The following is a 24,502-nucleotide window of genomic DNA, read 5'->3' as shown; positions in this document are numbered from 1 at the left end:
GTTTTACAATAAGTGTTCACTTCCTCTATTAGTTCCCAGCCACCACCTCAGCTCAAGTTCTGGCATACAGGCATGGAGAACAGTGATGTTTCTCTATCCATCTCCTATTTCGTTCTAGTGAACCACAGTACGAACTACTTGCAGTTTAGGCTAGGTATACTGATAGCAGCACAGAGTGCCTACTGGTAGACACTTACAATGAACTCCTGTATGAAGGTACCATTAAGAATTAAACCTAGATCCTTAATGAGGGCAGAGGAAAAAGTGGTGTTTTAGAGACAGTGAAAAAATATTTTTTAAACACCCTTCTTCACTCAGTTTGCATAGTTTCTTGCTGGCTTCCCTCAGTCCCATTGTGTTCAACACTGCAGAGGCATATTTTAATTGATATGGTTTGAAAAGATTTTAACCAAATCTTTTTTGGGGTGTGAACTACTTTTTCACCTGTTCATGGAGAACCCAATGGGAAAATAATTTGGAAGCTAGGATTTCTAATTAGAATCTTGTATTCTGAACAGTCGCAGGTGCTACCATAAGGTAAAAAGAACAGGTTCTCCTAAGCAATTGGTTTCACAATAGCAGAGTCCCACAAAGACTAACTGAAAACAGGTGCATTTCATGTCTGTGGGACCACAAAACTGCAACTTCTATTTGTTGAAGCTGTAGAATATGAATTGTGGTGAACTAGCCCCATTAGTCATTCAGCTAGGCAGGATACATACAGACTGCTTACACTGTCCCTCAGCAGTCTGTTCACATTCACACAAAGGGTATCAGCCAACATGGAAGAATTTAAACCTTTTGGGGGAGACCACCCATCAAATAGCATTTTAAAGAAATTGGAATCAATAAGATTCAATGAGAGTGTGCACATCTAAACAATCACACTGCTTTGAGATTTACCCACAGGGAGGCTGGGAGAGAGGACACTAAGAGAATGGACTTCTTGCTAATCAAATAAAGAACAAAAGTATGTTTTTTGAAAGTTTAGTAAGGGAAAGTTAAGTAATATAGGCAACAGCATTTAAAAAAACGGTTTTCAACAAATGCTTCCAGAAATTAATAAAATTCAGTGAAGAGGAGTTTGTTACATCACAGCATATATACCCCAACAACACATTAATACGTAAGAACCAGAAAGTGAAACCTTCCTGCCTAGTTTATTTGTAAATAAAAGTAGACATATTGTATTTTAAAATATTTAAGGTATTAGACATTTAGTTAAGGAAATTTAACAAGTTTACCTGATAATGTTCTCTGACCCACAGCGATCACTTAGGAATTTTCCTGTAAGGCAACCAGTGGACTATGCTCAACTTGAATTGGGAAAAAAAAAATCATGGCTAACTTGGCTGCCAACTCATCTCTAGCTTGGTCCTTTGGTGTTCACGCAATACACAGAGAGGACACGTCAGACAGTAGGTTCCAGAAACACTATACCACCCCTCCCTGGGATGCTCTTTTATTTGGGGAGAACTGACTAAAGTTATCCAAACCCAGTAATCTTAATAAAAATATGTTGATTACAAAAACAAAATAAGGAACTAAAACAAAAGCTTGACACTTCTCAGATGTGAGAATGCATTTCAGCTTAGATGTAGAAGAAAAAAGTGAGTAACTTACATAACTTGAATGTCATCCTTCCTCTCGTCTGCTTGTCAACATCATGCTCCTGTCTAAGGAGAGAAGCATCTCCCTTCCCTATCAACCCCCAAAGCACTGCCTTCAGCTACACATACACAGAGAGATCCATGTCTCATCCTGAAGGAGGCAGACTACTGACAAGTGGATAACTAATGGCAATTCACAGCCACCTTTCAAAGGCTTAAGGATCTAGCTGAGGTACCACACTGCATAAACCACATTACTTGGTTGCATCTAGCTTCAGCCGGGCCACTTCTTAAAACTCACTAAGGTTTTCCTCCATTTCATGAAGTATAAATTATGGATGAAGGTCCAAACTGTCAAACTTAAGGGTTACCCTATTTAACAAAAGAAAAAAATAAGTCACTTCTACTAGCATATGTTCATTCAAATTTGCATTTAATTGCTATTTACATCCATTCACAAATCAAGTATATTTTATTACAGTAAACTAAATACAAAATGAAAAGCAGACCGGGGATTACCCTCATACCATTCCTAATAAGGCAGCTGAAGAGTTTTACAGATAGATACCAAGTCAATTTGATATAGCAGAAAATAATAGTTTGTAAAAATACACAACGAACCACATACCCTCAGCCCCCAAGAATCTACACACGTAGCATAGAAATGTCTTATTTCCTTGAGACAATACTTGTGCTGTTCACGATAAGGACAGACTCTTGATTAACAGGAATTTCCCCCCCAGTCGATTAAGTGTAGCAGTACCTGGAACAATGGACAAACAGTATCTTGCTTTGTGAACACAGATTACTTGAGACTATTGCTGCAGAGACTGGGAAACAAATGCTTGAGTTTTCCGATATTAACGAGTTGCAGTCTCCCTCTTGATCTGAATATGTACTCTTCCATGACTGTTAACAGACCAGGAGTTACTCATTTATTAAGGAGACAATAAACCCAAGAAAACCAATATCTCTAGAATTAGAGTGGACACAAACATTAATGTCTGTTCTCCAGAAATTTAGCTTTTCTTATAGGAATACCAACTTTTTTTTTTTTTTAAAGGATATTCAAGAGAACAAGTGATGCATTTTTATATTTTATTACCAGCTAATACCAAGATGACATTCAAATGTCAGATGGCACAATTAAGACAGTCTCGGTAGGAATTATTCCAGCATTCCCAAAATTACAAAGTTCAGTACATCAATGGAATCAAACGTATGTATGTATCACTCCTTCTATAGAGAAAGTGTTGAAAGTGTTCCACATCAAATGGGAAAGAAAACAATGCTGGTAACACAGCCAACCTGTAAGTCTTTATAGTTTCTAGAATGAACTGCAGAACAAAATAGCCCTCTAATTTAATATCTCGTAAAAAAAACTGAATCTGGTTCAAGTTTAAGATTTAATACTTTTACATGGTTACCACCCACAGCAGATATTACCTCAGTCGTAATATATTTTTGTAATGCTACAAAAATCCTATAAAAGTCAAATGATAGCAAAATTTTCAGTGATTATAATTAAAAAAAGCACAGCTTGTAAAAAATAAAAATAAGATTCTATACTCTAAAGAAAAATTTAAGACAATTTTTGAAATTAACAAAAAAAGCACTTGTTAAGCTCTCCAATATTCAATGCATTCTGTATACTAGCATTTGTCTGAAGTAGCTATACAGGAGTTAGAACTCCACTCCCCTTAAAAGTTCATGACTATTAATATTGACACTAATATATATATATATATATAAAGAAGATCTATGTCTGATATTTTTACAAATAAATACAGGATAAACCATATTGCATAGTGTGTGCTTGCTGTCTGAGTCACACTCCTAAAGTTTCACAGTTATGATAGGGTATTAGACTTATGTCTAGGCAATGAAACATTTTTAATAGTACATGAAATTTACTTTTAAAATAACAAACTGGATATGTAATTAAGCAATGAACTCTGACAAACAACTCTTGCCATTCTTGCCAGCCATACTAATCAATTCTATTGGATGATTATATCCAGCCAGCCACAGCACAACTGTTACTTGTAAATAGGAGCAAGAGATAATTGTTTGGCTTTTGGGAAAAAAAAAAATCAGATTTTGGTCTTTCATATCACTTCTGCTGTATTTAGTAAACATGTTTGGAAACTTCTATAACACGTGGCACAAAGCAGATACTGCTTGAAGTGATGCCTGTTGCAAATGTGCTTTATATGTATAGAGTATGAGGGTTATGGTCTCAGTTCCACAACATGTCACCAATGGCCCCGTAAAAGAATGAAAAATGGCACTCTTCTTCTAGTATAATTTTTGGGCAGACGGTGCTGGCAAACTCGTGGAGCTTTATTGTTACCATAAATTGAATTTCCTTATAAAAATGAAAAACAGACCACCACAAAAGGCTCCTCAGAAAGAAAACTGCTAACAGTAATTTTGCTAATCATAAGAAAATTAAAAAGTCAAGTACTGATATTCGCATTTTTTAGGGGGATTAGTAAGATTTCATTCAACCCTACTGACTTGCAAGTTGTAGAAGGTGGTGCCTCTCTGACTGGATTCAACGTGCTTAGAGAGTTTTATGGCTTGGATCCTATGGCTCAAGAAGATTCACTATACAAAGAGCAAGCAGAATTTATAAAGAGATCGCCACTGTTATGAAACACCAGAAGTAGACTTTGCACAGTCAGACTAAAGATAATGCAACATGACGCAAGCGAAAAGTGACAGGACTTGTATGCAGTTACATGATCACTTACACACGCACGCCCACACACACACCACACACACACACACTCTAACTAGGGTAAAGCTCTGCAGATATTAACCCTTTCACCAGCTATGTTCATGGAAATGCTTTCTTTAAGGCAGGAAGTATTTAAGTAAGGTACAGTTACCTTTATTTTATTCTTTGTACCTGTAAATCATTTGTACAGCTTTAATGACAATTTCAAGAACATAAATAGTATCTTTAGAACATGTTTCCTAAATTAAGTTGCTAAAGTTCTGACCCACTGTGGAAGACATTCATTGAAAGGCCATCTAATACTTTTCTCTCTCTCTTTTTTTTTTTTCAATACAATCAGCAAACTTGTTGTCCCAGCACAGGGGAAAAGTTACTTTAATTTTTGTGGAAATGTGAGACAAAAACCATACAAAAATCCCTCCAATTCTTACCCATTAGTTGAAAAGCTTTTATTCACTTATGACTTGTTGAACTTGTAGATGTTCACTGTGACAATGCATTCCCTGACCCTTGCCTTCTGATGGATTTTATCCTGACCTGTTTAGATGGATAAGAATCTGAACATGTTCAGCTGTCTTGAACCAAATGACTGGCATACAAATGAAAGGCAATTTTTCCAGTGAAATGTCTGCCAAAAACAATAGTGAAATATGAAGGACATGTGTGCAGCCCATGGCTTCCAGTTAAGCCTAGAACATAGCAGCATTGCCATTTGATTAGGTTTTGTTTTTCTTAGCAATACAGATGATATAGATACTTTAGCTGGGTAAGCAAATAAGACAATTCTCTCCCTCCTCTTACACCCAACAGCCATGTACGTAATTAACAATGATTCCTTTACTAATGTACTGTTTCACCAGGAGAAGAAAAAGAACTAAGTGAATCTACCTTTTCTTCACATAAACAAATATTTGTTTTAAATTTTGGGATACTTTCCATAATGAGCTGAATCAAAAAATCTATTTGAAAAATATATATTTATATAAAAAAAATTCATTAAGTTGTTTGCACGTGAAACATCAATTGTTAAGTTTATCTTTCATCTTTGATTCCACACCACTGTAGGAAACAGCTGGACCAGGCTTGCATGCTAATTAATCCTCAGACGCAAGAATTATAGGCATTTCACACTCTGCCCAGTGAAACGGCTAACCCTTCTCGACACAATCATGACTAGACAGTGATTCTGGAGCAACATCCTACCCTTAATACTGTCAGTTTCAAGCTATCAACCTGAAAAATCCTTGATAAGGCGAGATGATGTCACTGGGAATCAGTTAGCTGATGTGCCTAGAGTTCTGCAATACCATTTTGCTTTAGTTTTTTTATGCACCATTGATTAATAGAAAAAAATCCATGTGTTTGTTTTACTTTTCTTTCCAAGTCGTTCTGTGCAATGACTTTGATAACTGTCACTTTTAAAAAGTAAACCATATGAGCCCTCACATTTCAACTGGCAGGGGGCTTATGTCCATTCTTTGTTTTTCCACCTTTATGGGTTTAAAAAAAAAGAAAAAAAGTTGTGTTGTCATAGATTCATGCGCAAGTGCTCTGGCCGTTTGGAAATCATGGGAAAGGCTTGTTTTTTATATGGCCCAGAGTTTGGTTGTCGTATTGGAAGCGGTGCTGAGGCCTCTCCACAAACTGTCACATCCATTTGTTCTATTCCACTTGTCTCCACTGGATATTCCACAGGTGTCTGCGTATTTGGTGCACTGGCCGAAGCACTTCTTCCCCAGAAATCCCCAGGGGAGAACTTTACAGGGCTTTAAGACAAAAAATATAAATTACTTAGCACTGAGGATATGCGCGATGCTAAGACATTTCCTTCACACTGCAAGAAGTGGAGCATAAATGCCTGTTCTCTGAAGTATTTAGTTTTTGCTCCCCTTTCCTGGCTTGAGAGAAGCATGTACCTGGGCTAGTTCCTACCAAAACTCACTATAAACTAGACACACTGACACTAGACTTTTCTCATTTGGCATTCACCATGTAACATACTTGTAGGTGTGTGGAAGAAGGGAGATTTTGCACTAACATTACTCTCATCATGAGCAGCACAGGAACACACAAAGGATCCAGCAGCAGTTTTAAAGGATGGTGTATTGAAGTCACCAGAATGACAGGATGTACCAATAATGTGTATCAGGCAAATCAGTCTTTCCTGTGCTGCCAAACATAATGTTTCCTGCAGGGAAGCTGCTTGTAAAATGTGCAGAAAACATGTTGCGTTTAAAAATAAGCACCCTAGTTCTTTCAGAAAAAAAGGTCAAACTCTTAATGTTTTTAATGGAGATCATTTACAATTGCTCACTGAAGAGTAAATTGTTAAAAAAAAATTAAAAAATACCTGACTGGTGTCCTAGGACTGCCAATGAATCTGCGAGGTGATCGAATTTTTGGTTCAAAAGAAAACTTCTCTTTTACGCTTTCAAGTACGGATGGAGCCACATACGTAAAACCCTGGAAGACAGGAATAATTTCATTGTGATTGGTAGGAAAGGTTTATTTTTATGACCACAGAATCACAGAAACGTAGGGCCAGACGGGACCTCAAGATGTCTGCTAGTCCAGCCATCTGCACCGAGGTAGACTAAGTACACATAGGCCATCCCTGACAAGTACACATAGGCCTAAGTACACATAGGCCATCCCTGTTTCTCCAACCTCTTCTTAAAAACCTCCAATGATGAGGATTTCACAACCTCCCCTGGAATCCTATTCCAAGGCTTAACTATACTTATAGCTAGAAAAATTTTCCTAACCCAGACATCCTAACCTAAGTGTTCTTTGCTGTAGATTAAGAACATAGACATGAAGAACAACTGATCACTATCCTCTTTGTAATAGCTCTTGAGACATATTTGAAGTCTTATCATGTTTCCCCTCAGTCGTCTTTTCTGAAGACCAAAAGTGGCCAGTTTCAACCTTGCCTGACAGGTCAGGTTTTCTAAACTTTTTATCGTTTTTGTTACTCTCTTCCAGACTCGCTCCACATCTTTCTTAAAGTGTGGCACCCAGATCTGGACACAGTGCTTCACCTGACGCCTCACCAGTGCTGAGCAGACCAGAACAATTACCTCCAGAGTCTTACATAGAATCATAGAATATCTGGGTTGGAAGGGACTTCAGGAGGTCATCTAGTCCAACCCCCTTCTCAAAGCAGGACCAATCTCCAGACAGATTTTTACCCCAAAATGGTCCCCTCAAGAATTGAACTCAAACCCTGGGTTTAGCAGGCCAATGCTCAAACCACTGATACAACACTCCTGTTAATATACACCAGAATGCTATTAGCCTATTTCAGAACTGCATCTCATTGACTCATACTGAATTTGCAATCCGCTAGAACCCCCAGATCTTTTCCAGAAGTACTTCTGCCTAGCCAGTTATTTCCCATTTTGTAGTTGTGCATTTGACTTTTCCTTCCTAAGCGTAAAACTCTGGACTTGTCTTTACTGAATTTAAACTTGTTGAATTCAGACCAATTCTCCAATGTGTCAAGGTCATTTTGAAGTCTAATCCTGTCCTCTAAAGTGACCTAATGGATGGCTGGTACTACGACTCCTTAATTCCTTAGTTGGGGAATGCAAGTGTAATCCCCCTCCACGGATACATGCAGTGTGCTTGGGCAGCCCAGACATTGCTGTTCAGATTATAGATCCATATAAGCAATGCTCAAAGACAACATAATTTTGATCTACACTGTAACCACTTTGGACATAGTTCTCTCTGCATTCCTATTAAAGTAATGAGCAATTTCTCTCCTACTGCAATTAGAATTAGTGTCCATTTTACTACAAAATGTGAACAAGATTCCCTTTTTAAAATCTAGAATCTTATCATCCTGTGTAAAAATGAGGCTGTAACCCAGAATAAGTAAATATCAAAGGTTACAAGGCAAAATGGCCAAAAAGAAGCTACACTTCTGCAAGGAGTAATAAATTTAACATTTTGATGTATTAGAACTTGTCTGACACAAATAGTTCTCACTCTCATAAGTGGTAAGATTCAACCTTTTCTTTCCAGAGATGGAATTCACTTGAAATGCACTATACCATTTCCAAACAAGAACACAATGTACCTCTCCAAAGTCAACACACACACAGATCCCTGCCTCACTTACCAGGAAGACCCGGTTGGCACTTTCACTGAGAGTTGAGTCATCTGGGCTATCAACAGGTGTCTGACGTGTAAACTTTGAATCAAACTGGCTCACATCCTCTTCGGATTGCTTTGCAAAAACAAAATGATTAAGGGTTTATAATACAGATATCAACCAAATGGCTTAGCGGTGATCAGTGAAGCCTCTGCTTGGAGTTCATCCCACATGTTTTTGGCAGAGCTCTGCTGTAGTAAAACCTTGGAGAGGAGTCCGAATCCTGCTGTTGCCAGTGGGAGGTCACTATGGGCACTGACACTGAGAAATAAAGGCAAGGGGGAGGGGCAAGAATTATGGATCAAAAAGGAACACAAAATTAAAAAGATGTCTTTAAAATAATCTCAAATTACAATAGAAACAAATGCCAGGTTCTTGTGAGAGCTAAACACTGGGTCACTCCCAGTATGGAAGTTACACCAGTTAGTCTACTGGAATTTCACACACTAAATAATCCAGCACATTTTTATAGACACAAAAATGCTTGTCTTGCTAAGGACAGGAAGAATCATTTGAAAAAAATGACTATCAAGTAACTGTCTATTGTTCAGCTGAGGAACTGAACAGACTTTTCCAACGGCAGTTCTCACAGTTTGTTTTCTCACAGATCCCTGAATGATTGTTAAAAAAATCAGCCTCACAATTATACAGATATCTTGCCTTACTTTAGCAATCTGGTTAGTATAACTGATTAGCAAACTACAGAATTTGTTGAAGTTATCAGAAGCAAATTCAGTCATCATGTACAGGTGACATTTTCATAAATATCAGCCTCTTTTTTGAACTTCAGTCCAATAGATTAGGGGCTTGGGCCTTATTAACAATATTGCCATATTAAGATTAAAGTTAAATCATGCTTGTAAAACTATGTGCAAGACAAATATTAGTGAGGTAACATTCAAGATGTTGAATAAAGTGACTTTTTACTGAGTGACTATTTAAAATTTTAGTTTCAGTCAAGTATTGGCTGCATGTTTGATGCTTAGAAACAAATTCAGAAGTAAGAATTGCACCTCTGAGCTTGTTTAGCCAGAAGGTTACAAATAAAAGGATGTAAAATTGAAATGGAACTGCTCCACTTCCTCCACAATCTGGGATTAATGGAAAATAATCAGTAAAACTAAGAATGAAGAGTCTACACTGGCTCTGTTCAGTAACTCCTCACTTAACGTCCTCCCGTTGCTGTTCAAATAAGGAACATGCTCGTTTAAAGTTGTGCAATGCTCCCTTATAATGTCATTTGGCTGCCTGCTCTGTCCACCGCTTCTAAGAGTCTGTGGAAGAGCAGTGACTTTACAAGGGAGCATTGCACACGTTCCTCTTCTCTACCTCCCTCCCAGCGCTTCCTCCACTGTCTCCACTCCTCCCACTCCCTCCCAGAAAGTCCTAAGCGACGCCAAACAGCTGTTTGGCAGCATTTAGAACTGGGGGGAGTGGGGATGCGGCTGCTCCAGAGAGGAGGTGGAGTGGAGGTGGGAAGAGGTGGGCCTGGAGTTGAGTGGGGAAAGGAAGAGGCAGGCCTGGAGCATCCCCCAGCAAAATTGGCACCTGTTCTTCTCCAGGGAAGCTGCCGCTGCAACTGCAAAGGTGCTTCCTAGTGTCCTTGCCTGCAGTGGGCTGTACCTGTGTGGGACAAGCCAGGGGCACTTCTAAAAACCACAGTACAGTACTTTACAGTATAGAAAGCCTTTTGTCTGCCCCCAAAACGTTTCCTTGGACTCTAACACCCTGCATTTACATTAAATCTTATGGGAAAACTGGATTCGTTTAACATCATTTCACTTAAAGATGGCATTTCTCAGGAACATAACTACAACATTAAGTGAGGAATTACTGTACTGAGTTTCCCGATCCTGTCCACTTAAAAAAAGCAAACTCTCCCCCGAGCGCAGAGAGTACTTGAGGTGGGAGGAACACAGTAATGCTATCCAGTGTCCTCAGTACAATGGCAAGTGTCTGTGGACAAGCAGTCATGACAAGGCCTTTTAATTCCTGAGTGTTTTTACTGGCATCAGTTCTCAAAAGTGCCCTATGGAATGTCCTGAGATGGGTGGTTTCTTCTAACCCTAGGTCTGATAGCAATGCTACATCTGAGTACCAGTAACTCAAGTTGTTTCAATTAAGTGTGCAGCTTTTACAATACTATGAGCAGAGGTTCTCAAACTGTAGTATATGGGTCAGTTTATCAGAGTATAAATCCATAATAACTGAGTAGTTACAAAGGTAGCATGACAAGTACTTTTGAATTTTAGATCCAATATGGTAAGTCATAAAGTTTGAGAACGGCTGCTAAAAGGCACACAAGGAACAAACAAACAACCTACTGTATTCCCAGTACGTACCAATAATGGTTTAAAGGGAGGTTCCACCTTCCGAGCTAGCAGCTCTTCCCAGTTAATGTGTCTGAAGAAAGGGTGAACCTAAGAAAATTCACAAGAATGAAAAGCATAACTGGTCTTCCTGGCAAAAATTAAGAATGGATACTTGGCGACCTTGTAGATAGGAAAATGAGCTATATTTTCTAATGTTCATAAAGCAAGCTAAGATGAGAATATCTGAGGAATAATAAACTAGGTCTCTTTAGACCTCAACTTTGGGCTCCTTTCCTTCCAAACTGTGTGTACTTCAAGTGCAGCATCTATTATTTGTCCTACTGTGCTATTTAGAATAGTCATGAATAGTTTAAAATTGTCACTGAAAAATTCTTAAATATAAACTTTCAGTAAAATGTGTGATTGTATCAGGATTTCCTCATGAGACTGCCTCAATCTAACAAAAATTAGTTCACAGTTCATTATGTACATGTCACTAGCAGTGAAATAGTGGATTAAAAGAAAATGGCAGGCGGAGGTTGAATGAAATGTAGACCGGGAATTTCATTTGCCTACACATCAAATCTGATGTCATTCTATTGACTGAAAATGTATGAGATGGAGTAATACCACGGTCACTTGATGGTTTATGATTTCAGTGTGATAGTATACATGAGCTTCTTAGGGATATTACATGCCAAATGTATTTAACTTCATAGATGCAAAAATCTATTACCACCAACAATCAAAGACTGTATGTATGGCAGATGTATTGGCTTTTTACAAAGTGTCACTTTCTAAATAGAGTCAAGTATCAGAGGGGTAGTCGTGTTAGTCTGGACCTGTAGAAAGCGACAAAGAGTCCTGTGGCACCTTACAGACTAACAGACCTATAGGAGCATAAGCTTTCATGGGTGAACATCCAACGAAGTGGGTAACCACCCATGAAAGCTTATGCTCCAATAGGTCTGTTAGTCTATAAGGTGCCACAGGACTCTTTGTGGCTTTCTAAATAGAGAAATTTGGGGAAATTTGCCATCCTTTAGAACATAAGGATGACTGACAATGATTTGTGAAAGATTCTCAGTACCTGATATCTCATCTTCTGCTACAACTTGCTGGGAATGGTGAAATATTGCCATTCTGCACATTATGCCTATTGTCACTTTTATGCCTATGTAGGCTTTCGTTTTGCTTATTATTCTTTTAGTTTCTGATCTGTTCAAGTTAAAGAAATTAACTCCATATTACCAATCTAGGTAATGTGCCACGCACATCTACATCTCTTGAAAATATTTCAGATGAATTTCTAATAGCAATGTCATAAAAACTGACACAATTATCCATAGAACTATTAAAACATGAAATGATGCGAGTTGTACAGGAGATGTTTAAATATAGCCAAAAAACCCAATCTGTGTAGGCTGGGGACAAGCTTTAAATAATTTTGTAGTAGATGAAATAATTGAGTTACACCTGTTTCACATTAGGAGTGCAAAATGTAACATCTTTCCTGAAAAACATTCAACCTCAAATGCAATGTGTCGGTTATTCACCAATCCACTAGAATACCACAATGTATCAATTTGTTCAGTGAGTAACTGATAAAGATAGGGGGACACGGGAATCATAGAATCATAGGAAAGTGAAAAAAAATTGAGGGGGAGAAGAGCAATTAAATCCTCAGGACCCCATCCTTCACCTCGCTGTTTCCTTGAGACTTATTATTTAGATATCTAACTCTTCCTTAAATTCCTCAGAGGAAACATTTGACCATTTGTCTAAATCCCTGTCTCTGCTCTCACCGTACTTCAGAGAATGACACGTTCTCCCACGTCTATTCTTCTTGGACTATCCTTGAATCTTGTTTCTCAATAAGATAATCAAGAGAAATTAAACAAGATCTACCTGAACTTCTCCAGCATCTCCAGAACCAGCTCCTAGACGTGAGGCAGCATTTCTTTTTAGCAGCTTAGAGGAGAAAAATTACAACGAAATAAAAATTTATTGAAATGGTGAAACAATTTTTGAAGAGTATTTCTACTAAAATCATTAATAGAAACACTTTACATCCGTGTTAAATTATTTGAACTATCACGTAGTAGTTACAATAATGGAAGATATTCAAATCGTAATTTCATTGTACAGCATGTGTGCTGTTCTAGCCACGCTGGTCCCATGACACTAGAAACAAGGTGGGTGAGATATCTCTTATTGAACCACTTCTGTTGGAGAGAGAAGCTTTTGATCTTACACAGAAGATCTCTGTATAAGCTCGAAAGCCTGTCTCTCTCTCCAACAAAAGCTAGTCCAAAAAAAGACATTATCTCACTCTCATTGTCTCTGTTAATCTTAAGGCAGTTCTCAGAACAACTTTAGAATTGTGTTTTCAAACAAAGCATTATTTTCTGCTTCATGCAACTTGAAGATTGAACCGAGCTCCATTAAAAGATTAAGTTGATTGAACTATAGTAGCACTATGATTCACCTGGGAAAACGCAGTACAGCAATATTGATCAGTATGTTTCTAGTATCTGCATACACATGTAGGTTTAACATTAATTAAAACTTTACCTTTTTAAGCAGATCTCTGGCTTCTTGCGTGAGGTAGGGAGGCAAGTTGAGTTTACATTTGAGAATCTTGTCAATGGTTTTCTTTCGGTTCTCCCCAGTGAACGGGGGCTGAAAAACATCATTGCAGTGTGAAGAAAACCAGGTGAAAAACTCTAGCACAGTTGTTATAGACTCATAGACGTTAAGGTCAGAAGGGACCATTATGATCACCTAGTCTGACCTCCTGCACAATGCAGGCCACAGAATCTTACCCATCCACTTCTATAAAAACCCCCTAACCTATTCTTTAACTTTATTGCACTGCAACCCCGCTCCTGAAATTACCATGTGACCCTAGTGACCAGTGTTACTCCAGAATAGTTAATATTTTAAATAAAAAATGCATTGCAAGCAGAGCTATTGCATGGGGCCCCCATGCCACAGGGGGCCCTGTGAAACTAAGTTACTCAGGCTTTGGCTTCAGCCCTGCACAGAGGGTTTCGGGCTTCAGCTTTCTGCTCTTGGCCCCTAAGAGTCTAATGCCGGCCCTGCCTAGGCAACCCCATTGAGATGAACTTGTGACCCACAGTAACTAACAAATACCTGTTCAGCTCTCTTCATTTGCATATATAGAACAGGGCTAGTTTCAGCCACTTGTGAAACAGGGATATACTTGCTTCAAATGTGACTTCCAAATATTTGCTTGGGCTATTACAGAACAGCCCAAGACCATGGTTAAAAAGGTCTAGCCATTTTAGTTAGGTTTCTTAGCAGCAGCTGATATAAGTACATACATATCTTATCTATGCCTACACCTGAACGGGAGTTTCAGTGATTAGTGATGTAGAATAAAATGTATGCAGTTTTTAACTGTGCACCTACTGCTCCAGTCAGCATGTCATACATCAGTGCCCCCAAACTCCACCAGTCCACAGCACGATTATGCCCACTTCTCATCAAGATTTCAGGGGCCCTAGAATGAGAAAAATTAGAAATAAGAAAGTATTTTATTAAACACTCAATTACGGCTCAGGTTTCAAGTTTTTAAACATAATCTACATTTATAATCTGAAAGTTCCATAAATAACTGAACATATTTAACCATCAGTTAAAAAAGGTAAAATTTAGCCATTACCCCCAGACCAGAGTAATACTTTTCTGTTTCATCATGCAGCTCACATGTATTCTATTGTTCCACAGAAAGTGTGTGTGACTGTTCCATCATGAATAGATTCTTTACATAGTCCGAAGTCTGTTAGTTTTACGTGACCTGAAATAAAAGAAAAAATATTTAATTCTAAAATCACTCCAAATTCTGAAATGAAATTACATGCACATCAGCAACTAAACATATATGTAATTTATAAAATGGACAGCGCAAATATGTCTACTGCCTACAGTAACAAAACAGGACTCCTCCCAGTAGGCATCAAAGTCTTCTTCTATTGGTCTGGTAAGACTGAAAAATGACTTCTTAGTCATTTAAAAAAAATCTTAGTTAACTATAGTCAGTGAAGATACAGGCTTATTTTTGCACGAAAAAGGGTTGTTATTCGGTGGAGAGAAACAAAAACACAGCCAAGACACCAAGAGAATCTCAAAGCCAGGAAAAAAATTGTTTCCTCATTTTCTGTTCTCATTACTTAGACCTGTAGAAACGCAAAATAAACTAATTGTTCACATCTTATTGCAATCCTTCTAGTAGTTAGATCTATCTGTTTCTTTGTGCCTAAGTAGCAGCCTCCTGACTGTTTTTATACGAGCTTATTCCCATTCATGCAGAATCAAGTTGTTGATTTGCACAGTGCACTAAGGTTTTTTTTAATTAATCATATACAAGTTTTTTTACATATATGCAAACAATATCCCTATAAAAAACTGCACTGCTGCCGAGATGAAATCAAGACACCTAGTCTTATGCTTACTCCAGAATTTAGAAATCAAAATGAGTGTCACAATTCATTTCTAATTTACAACCTTCACTCTCCAGAACCACTATGCACTAGTAAACATTCACACTCAGTGAACAGCTTAAAAGTAGTCTTTTAGCTCTTTAATGTTAGGATTTGCTGGCACTAATCAATAGTGCTGCAAGCATTAGTGCTCAACACACACAGAGCTTTGAACCTGCTGCTACAATCAAGTAAAGTGACAGTTTTTTTCCCTAATTGTTTCCTTTTAAAAAGCTAGAACATTAGTATTAGCACAGTTATTTGTAAACATGAAAATTACAGAGCAGGTCTGAATTCAGATATCATGCACAGATGACTCAGCTGCATGAGAATATCCCATTAATGAACAGAAAAATCTCTAGTGGGTTTACTCTAAAAGTCTCTTGCCCGTTCCTAAAGTGCTGTAACTACTAAAACGAACGCCATGCCATGACTAGAGATCAGCAAATGGCAGCTACTTGTATAGGTGTATCAGGAAAAAAGAAGGATAACAGTAGTAACAGTTTTCTGAGGTAATTTTATATTATGCTGTGACCTGTGAGAAAGGATTTTGAGAGGATTATTGGCTACACAATTGTTTACTATATTTCCACCTTGACGATTAAGCATGATATTTTCCGGCTTCAGATCTCGATAGATGATTCCTTTTTGATGTAAGTGCCCCAAAGCCATTGAGATCTCTGCCAAGTAAAAGCTGAAACAAAAGGGATTTGATACAATTAAACTCATTCAACCACACAAAGCATCTTAAGCACTAAAACAATTATACTTGCTAGTACATAGCAATGATTCCTTGAAAGCATAGTTAGATGTGCATCATAGAATAAATTACTAGAATAATTATGCTATTGAGGTTTATTTGCCAAAGGGCAGAGGGACACAATGGAACAACAAAATTACACCATCAATATTAGGTTAATTTGCTTAGTAGTTACTCTGTCTTGAATACTTTTGTTGCAATCTGAATTTGCTAGTCATTAAGTCTGGCTCTAAATTGATGCCCTGTTCTGGGAAACGAAGAGGAAAGCACGCTCTCTGTAGCATACAGCTGCAATCCTATATGTATATCTGAGCTGTTCCAAAACACTCACAGCATATGTTGTGGGAAGATGGAGCTTGTGTGCTGTGTGAAGCCTAATCAAGAAAGTGCACTTCATTTACCTAGGTCATGTGTGATATGTAGCTACTGAAAAGGCTCTCTAAGCAGAATGATCATTTACACAGAAGTTCAGTTCTTTCTTCATGTATGTGCTCAGAACAAGTAGGATAAATACAGTAATTACACCACTTCTAAAGTGAACTGCAGCCAACAGAAGCTACAATCTTTTACCCAATGCACTCAAAGCAAGGTTTCGAACATTTCTTTCATGCAGAAGGTTCCCAGAAATTCAGGTGTAGGCTGCCATTCCCCAACAAATCAAGTGCCTCCCCTCTGCAAGCACATGCCTAAGTTCCAGTAGAATATAATGACAACCTTCAATAGGGTGGGCAGTGAACCTTCTCACAGACTGTAATGCCATTCCTACACTAGCTGGTCAGAGATTCAGCAGAGTAAGATATGCGGAACAGCCACCACCTCCACAAAACACTAATTGAACTGCCTAGCTCACTAAACTAGATTATTAAAATACAGTTGTATGTTTCTCTTTTGAATTCTACGAAGCCACAAAAATTTTGTTTCACATACCAGGCTGTGTCTTCCATAAAAATTCCCTCTCGCTCTAACTGCATAAATAGTTCTCCTCCTGCAAGGGGAAAAATAAGATGTTAGAAGCAAGAATCCATATTTCTGTTACACTGCTACTGAAAATACATTTTTCATTTCTAATCACAATTAAAGAACTACCCGTTCCCTTATCAGTGGATAGATGACGGAATTATGCTCTGCAGAAGACAATTTTAATCCAGGGTTGTTAATGCGTGAAAAGTGGGTGAATATTCACTAATACAGGAAGTATCAATTAGGAGTCAGAAGAGGACCTGGAGACAGAATTCCTGGTATATGATAATTAGAAATTCCCCCTTCTTTACTTCCCTGTAAGATATTCTTAACATCAGTTTTGTGATGCAGTTTATATAGATTGAGTTATAGGTTAATTATGAAAATGTGCAGACTAATTTAAGTCAACTACGAGAGCTTAGCTGGGATTTTATAAAGGGAAAAAATAAAAACTTTTCAGATTCTGGATTAAATAAGAGATACTGAAAAGCTCCTGTGTAGCAGAATTAAATATACTGACCACTGAGATACTCAAGGATGAGGTAGAGTTTTCCACCAGTCTGAAAGGCATAAATTAAATCTACAATGAAGGGATGCTTCACTTCCTCCAGGATATTACGCTCAGCTTTTGTGTGTGCTGTATCTTTTGCATTCCTTACAATCATTGCCTACAGAACAAAGAAAAATGACATCAGAGCAAAGAACATGGGATTCCTAAATGAGGCAGAATTCTACATAGGGTTCTATTTCCAATTTACAGAAGTCTCCACATAATTGTCACAATAACACTGAGTCAGCAACATGATAAAAAACTGCTTAATTTTTCTTGCATTACTGTTAAATATGAAATCTCATCATGCTTTTAAAGTAATTAAAAATAGAGAGACTGTCTAGAATCACACAATAGATGCTCGAGAAAATGTGATAATACATATTTCAATTTTAAATGGATGTAAAGATTAATTTTAATAGATTAATGACAAATGTTCAATCTTGGCACATTAGAACAATTATTATATAGTAATTACATTGCAAAGGGAACAAAAATACCACCTTTTTTGGATTGGAAAGTAGCCAAAAGAGTGAAAGACCAAGTTACCTTTTTAAGAACTTTCATGGCAAAAATTTTTCCAATATTTGCTCCTGTTACTTTTCGTACTTGAAAAACCTATGGAACAAAAGTAAGTAAATTCCTTATAAGTCACAGTGTCAGTTAGAATTCCAATATTTACTTTAAATTCTTCTATTACCAACTGGTGATAAAATTGTGCAACTAATCACAATCACTAAAGTCAATTTTGATCAAATGCATCGCCAATAAAAAAGAATGGTGACTTCATACTGGACACTGGCTTGCATCAGCTCATTGTTGCCTATGGAAAGGTAGAATTTTTCTGGAAACACATAGGACATATAACAGGGAGCCAACAAGAAAATTCTTTCATTGCCTCCACCGTGATGGATAATGGATTTTCCAAGATGAAGATTTTGTACCTTTCCATAACCACCTTTGCCAAGTACACGTAGTAACTCAAAGCATTCTGGTCGGATCTTTTCTGGACCTCTGTTTACACTAGTTTCCGAAATCTCAAATTTTTCACAATGTTCCATGCCACTGAATAAAGACAAAACAGTATATTACAAAATCAACTCAAGTTAAAGAAAGAATAATCATGCAAATTTCTCTGCAGAAAGCACATTATATTCACTGGCACAACTGACAGTGTGCTTAGGAAATGTCCAGAATCGTAACACCAGGAATTCTATTAATGTGTACATATAGCTATGAGTGGCAGCTTGCATAATGCAGAAATTTGGAAAGTTCCTAGGATTCACAGAGTCATGCATTTCCTGAAATGACATTTTATAAAAGTGTACATGTTCTGACAACTGAAACAGGCACCCTTGGCAATTTAGTTAATTGAGGAGCATTGCTGCTACCTTTAAAATAAAAATTACATTTATAAATTCCATTAAAAGTTATGGGACTCACAGGTGTGATCTGTAGGGTCATATTTACACGATGAAAGTATTACTACCTTGCAAAAATAGTTAGGTAAACTAAAATATGGTTCGATCTTGCCAAAGTAGAGGATTAACCCAATACTTGATGATGTTTCTAAATTATGCTAAATCCTGCAAAGTATAAATCAGTAACACAGTTTGGTTCTGTCTATGCTGACAATATTGAATTGTGTTTTAGCTGTGTCACTACCATGTTCTCACTGAGCCTTCCAACATGATGCATTTTCAGACTAAGCCCCGAAGCAACCAAGAAAGTTTTAATGAGACTTAAGGGCAGCAATGTTTTCTAGAAGACTTGAAGTCAGAACTCCTGAATTCTAGTCACCTATCTGCCACTGGTTTGCTATGTGAACTTGCAAACACCAGAACTTCTCTATCATTGTCAGAACCTTCTGTAAAATGGAGATAACATCTACCACTTCACAGGAGGCTGCAAGATTTCATACAGTGAAATTGTTCAAACCAAAGTACAGTAGTTTTTAAACCCCCCCCCCCCGAAAGGTAATAAATCGATGTAGCCTATAATGGAGTTTATAATTCGTTTTTTTAAAACAAGATTAGGCTTGATATATACTGGTTAGGAATGCACATTATAGCACTTTCCGGGAAAAGCCACGTTTAAATGAGTATTCAGGAGCTTACGGAATGTAAAGTCTTCTTGATAAATTGTGTTTTATAAAAGTGCACTATATTAACAACATTTAATATATCGGAATGAGTGTGATTACAAATAGTATTCAAATAAAGTAAAAGTGTAGGAACAAGAAAGATACAAAATGTAAGACATTGCAGATTGTTGCCAATTTCTCCATAGAATTCTTCTGTTACAAGATACGGCTATAAAACTTGAATTAATTTAATTAACTTTTCTATTAAATTCGAGAAAAACTATTTGTAGTTATCATGAATGTTATAGAAATGTTTTCTAATAGGAACTTACATTTCATATTGGCCAACTCCTCCATGGTCCATGCTTTCACTTAACTGACCCTGGGATGGAGGGGGAGAACATTTAAAAAAGTCACTAAAATAACATCATAACTGTAAACAAAAACAGTGAGTACTAACAGTAAGCTTTGTTTAAAAACAAAAACATGTCACTGTCTGACTGATTTAGCTCTAAAATTTGTTAAACTGGCCAAGAAGTCATAAGCAACAAATTATCAAAAGGAAGCAATTTGTATGATAGGCTTTCACAAAACATTTACAGAGTTCTGCAGAAAAGTTGCAAAATTCCTAAGGATCCCACAACTACAGCAGGCGAACCCACTACTTTTTAGCTAACTGCAGTTATCTGATTATGTTTGTATACGCAGCAATTAATCCAACTCCAGACAAATCTTGTAAAAATGCAGTGGTATTTCAATTTTTATTTTTACACCTGTGTTCATGTAAGAATTTTGGTGAACAGGATTCATACATGTAATGGCTATCCTGTACAAAGGTTTCCTCTAAAGAATCTGACTTATTGTGGAGCCAGATGACTAAAGGAACTGGAAACAGATATAGTGACTTAACTGTGAAATTCTAAATAATTAGGAAAAGGAAGACATAAAAAGGTCTGAAAGCTGCAGTTTTCATTTTTACGTTGTAAAATATTCAATAAGTAAGGCCCTATGTAATTGACGATATTGTGGATCCCGCAATATTAGGCTTCCACTGGAATTCTGATTTTAATTAGCTTACTTTGCACAGTCCACAATTTTGCATACATTTTGAGGTTTGCAACACACTTTTTTCACCATTAGTACAGTACTTTTTCTATTTATCCAAGCTGACGGTAGCAGGGTTCCTGCTGTGTGTTTATATTGCACCAGCAAATTTTTCTTAAACAAATAGGTCTTCTCTGGCTTTTCCAAATTACCGTGAATAATAATGGTCCATTATTACTTTTCCATGTCTTGTCTGCAACTCAGCCACAATTATTTGACAATCATACCATGATTCAAGTAGGCTTGACTTATACTGGTTAGGAAATCATGTTAAAGCTTGCACTACTGCCAGCAACACTGGTCTTGTTCTGTAAACAGAGGCTTTCATTTTCCAAGTCTCATTTTCATCAGCATTACACTTGTTTTTTAAAAGTTTTTTTTAAATCTGTTTTTCATTCAAGAAGCCATGAGTCTTCCCCTTCTTGTCATCTCAGACAACCAAGCATTTGAAGATTAGTGGTATTCTAGCTGGACAGTCTCACTTTGGTTTCTATTTACTGTCATTTGACTTTGTTACAGATGAGAGAAATATTAAAGCTGCTGTTATATTCAATAAAACTCTGTGGCAACCAAGAACTGTGGCTTAATTGCAATCTCTCTAGTCAGAAGTCTTGTGGCAATTTCATTTCCTAGGTTAGCGGTATCTGTAGGCACACCTGTAACATCACTTGTTCTTGTTGCTGCTATAATAGCTTTTTGGAGTGAAAACTTTCCAGCTGCAGGATTACCTAGTCTAATATAGTTTCACATCCAGCTCACATTCAGTTTGATGATTTCAAACTCTCAGTTATGCACTATGCCACCTGGAGGTAGCTTTTAGTAAAGCTCATGCTTTCCTGTTGATCCTCCCCCATCAAATTATTTGCTCGTGTTCTCTTTGGTTCTATGTTTTGCTTTAACTATACTAACTCTACAGTGTCTCTACTCTTATTTATTGTTCAAAAGCCCTATTTTATTGCTTTTTTCCCCTTCTAGTGTTACTAACACTGAAAATGAAAGTAGTCATGAACTGAAATTGATTGTCCCACTAGTTTGTTCATCCTGCCTGAGAGCCAAGTTTGCTTGCTAATGGGCATTAACTCTAATGGAAATTGTGCTGCAAATATTACCCACATTTATGGGAGAGTACAGTCATAACGGTTGATGAATTAGGATTCGCTGACTCTAGGTCCTTAGGGTTGAACTTTTGGGAACTCTAGGACGGCAATTTGCTCACTTCCATAGACCATCTGAGACTGCTGGCAGCCTTCAAGGTGTGATCTGAGGGACATTTTTAGCCAGGCATTTTGTTGGTTACTGATGTTGCTCCCAGGGTCATTTTTTTAAAGTTGATAAATTATATTGGCTACAAAAAGAACAGGAGTACTTGTAGCACCTTAGAGACTAACAAATTTATTTGAGCATAAGCTTTCCTGTTACTCTCTAAGGTGCCACAAGTACTCCTGTTCTTTTTGCGGATACAGACTTACATGGCTGCTACTCTGATATATTGGCTACAGTGAGCCAGCAAAATAACGTCTTTACTGTTTTTAAACTATTGACACTGACGGACACCAAATAATCTGTGTAAAAATGCTGTAAACAATGGCTGGTTTCAGACTGTAATGGTACAACCCTAAAGACACAAGATCAAGAGCAACATCAGATTGGCAAGGTAATAGGAGCTTGACATAAGGTGAGGCACTCAGTTTATTTTGGAGAGGCTGTAACATTCATCACTCTTCTGTACCTGGTAATCACTATAAATTTTTTGCAGTTCAATGCCTGTGCACTTTAGACAAGATTGACAATTCCCTGGGGAAAAGTAGTTTGACCACAGCACTGATAAATACCATCTTAAGCCTGGTTTAAACCAGAAAATTGGTAAAAACTAATTGCATCGGTGTCCAGCAAGGGCAGAAAAAAATCTTGTCAAACTCTGGATACATCCATTCAAAAATGAAGGAATAGTTTCAGTCTTTCCACTACATCAAAATTGGGCTTCTGCTACAGAATGCTGGATTGCCAAATGAACCTGGGTGGTTAGTCTGAAATGCTGTATGCTTCTGACTGCTTAAGGCTTCAAGCCTACAACTCTGCATTATTGCAGTTTTCATATAACCAAATATTTCTGACTTTTTTCTATACAATATTGAAAACTGAAATGAGCCATGATATGTATGACTTCCTTGAGAAAATATGAAACCAAAATATAAACATTCAGCTATTCAGTGTTATAGTTATATATTTACTGTTATAACCACTGCAGTTTTACTTTCTATTTGTAAAACTCTGAATTAATCTATGAATATATTGCCATATATAACCACAATTTGAATACCTAACAAACAATAAGTGTAATACAGTATGCATTAACAAAATAGTTTTTAAAGCAGAAAATGCCTTAAACTGGGACTAATTAGTTGTTCCCAGAGTAATAAAAAACACCTCTGGTAAATACCAAGCCATCTCTGACTTTAGATGTTAGCACAGAAGTGATGATTACAAATTTCCAATATAGATGAGCATTTCTGGGCTGATCTAATGTGTGGGACACTTATGTGAAACTATTTTGAACTGAAAATAAGTAGTTCTGGGTTATTGTTCTTTTTTAATTATACATTAGAAAAGGTAAAACAACCCACTCATTCACACATAAAAGCATCCTCAAATTTAGACTGGCATATTATGGCGTGTCAGCTAAAAGGCAATCACTGACAATTCTTAGCTCCATATATCTATTCTTAGAAAAATAAATCACGGTTACTGAGTTACTTAAGATTTGATCCAATTCAAATTTATTATCTTTAGTACCAGACTGAGTTCTACACTATGGGAAAGTTTTATAACTACAAAGTCCAAGCACGGGGCAGATCCAAGCCTCCTGAAATAAATGCCCCGCAACAGCCTGTGCAGGTCTCAGCCCTCACCTCAAAAGCCGGGCGAGGGGGAAACCACCAAATATGAAGGGGGAAAGGACGGTGACGCCTGGCTGAGGCACATCGACGTTATAACAAACCGTTACCCAAGCAGTAACTGCCTAGGACTAACGTCAGGGGACGCGTCCTCCACCACCGCCTACAGCTGCACCCGCACAGCGGTGCCACCCGCGCTGGATGGTGCAGCAATTGCCACAGAAGCAGGCAGCAGCTCATCCAGACAGGGCACCTCGCTCCCTCACCAGGCCGCCCCTCCTCTCCCGCTGACTAGGCCGGCCCCCGTCACCCTCCTCGGCGCATCGGGCCCCTCACCGGAGCGGACCCGTCCTACGAGCCCGGGTCTCCCTCTCGGATCCCAGGTGGGGCCGCTCACCGGACTGGGCCGGGGCCCCCCGCCCTACCCCAGGCGAGGCCCGCTCCCTCTCAGCCCCTCGCCGGCTCAGGCTCCCCCCTCTCACCCCCTCCTCCAACTCCTCGTCCGAACCCGCGTCTTCGGGCTGGTCCAGGTCAATGTCGAACACGCCCGCCATGGCCTGGGTGCGAGCAGCGCCTCCGCCGGCCCTTCCGCGCTGTGCTGAGTCCGCGGGGCCTGGGCCGCCTCATGGGCCCGCAGCCCCTAACGCCGCCACAGCCGCCATCGCCGGCTGCCAGGCTTCAGCGCGGCTGCGCCCCCGCCCTGACTCCGTCTACGGCGCAGGCGCACGACCCAACCCCGTGACCGCAAGGGACCACACTGAACATGCGCAGAACGCGCAATAGCGTGCGACCTCAGTTGCGGTTCGTACTGAGCATGCGCAA

General features: G+C 38.3%; 1 protein-coding gene across 3 annotated transcripts; it reads right to left on the bottom strand.

Annotated features, from left to right (window-relative positions):
• Positions 1-2,026: 2,026 nt before the first annotated feature.
• RPS6KB1 (ribosomal protein S6 kinase B1) lies at positions 2,027-24,351 on the bottom strand. Of its 3 annotated transcripts, XM_030536239.1 has the most exons (15): positions 24,163-24,350; positions 20,015-20,064; positions 18,544-18,664; positions 18,149-18,217; positions 17,570-17,717; positions 17,017-17,074; positions 15,923-16,023; positions 14,557-14,647; positions 14,260-14,350; positions 13,399-13,506; positions 12,733-12,795; positions 10,855-10,932; positions 8,480-8,587; positions 6,704-6,816; positions 2,027-6,119 (listed from the first exon to the last, which is right to left on the bottom strand). In XM_030536239.1, the coding sequence occupies exons 1-15, from the start codon at positions 24,232-24,234 to the stop codon at positions 5,882-5,884; spliced, it is 1,509 nt and encodes a 502-aa protein (XP_030392099.1). In that variant the 5' UTR covers positions 24,235-24,350; the 3' UTR covers positions 2,027-5,881. The 3 variants fall into 3 exon arrangements, with proteins under 3 accessions (XP_030392099.1, XP_030392100.1, XP_030392101.1); XM_030536240.1 differs by lacking the exons at positions 2,027-6,119; positions 6,704-6,816; positions 8,480-8,587 and adding an exon at positions 8,604-8,773 and having other exon boundaries at positions 24,163-24,351; XM_030536241.1 differs by lacking the exons at positions 2,027-6,119; positions 6,704-6,816; positions 8,480-8,587; ... (1 more) ...; positions 12,733-12,795; positions 13,399-13,506 and having other exon boundaries at positions 14,262-14,350; positions 14,513-14,647; positions 24,163-24,351.
• Positions 24,352-24,502: the final 151 nt, after the last annotated feature.

Source organism: Gopherus evgoodei, chromosome 17 (assembly GCF_007399415.2).
Source record: "Gopherus evgoodei ecotype Sinaloan lineage chromosome 17, rGopEvg1_v1.p, whole genome shotgun sequence".
In the NCBI taxonomy this organism is placed as follows: Eukaryota; Metazoa; Chordata; order Testudines; family Testudinidae; genus Gopherus; species Gopherus evgoodei.
The sequence above is the reverse complement of the archived record's forward strand: the minus strand, read 5'-3'. Positions and strand labels throughout refer to the sequence as shown.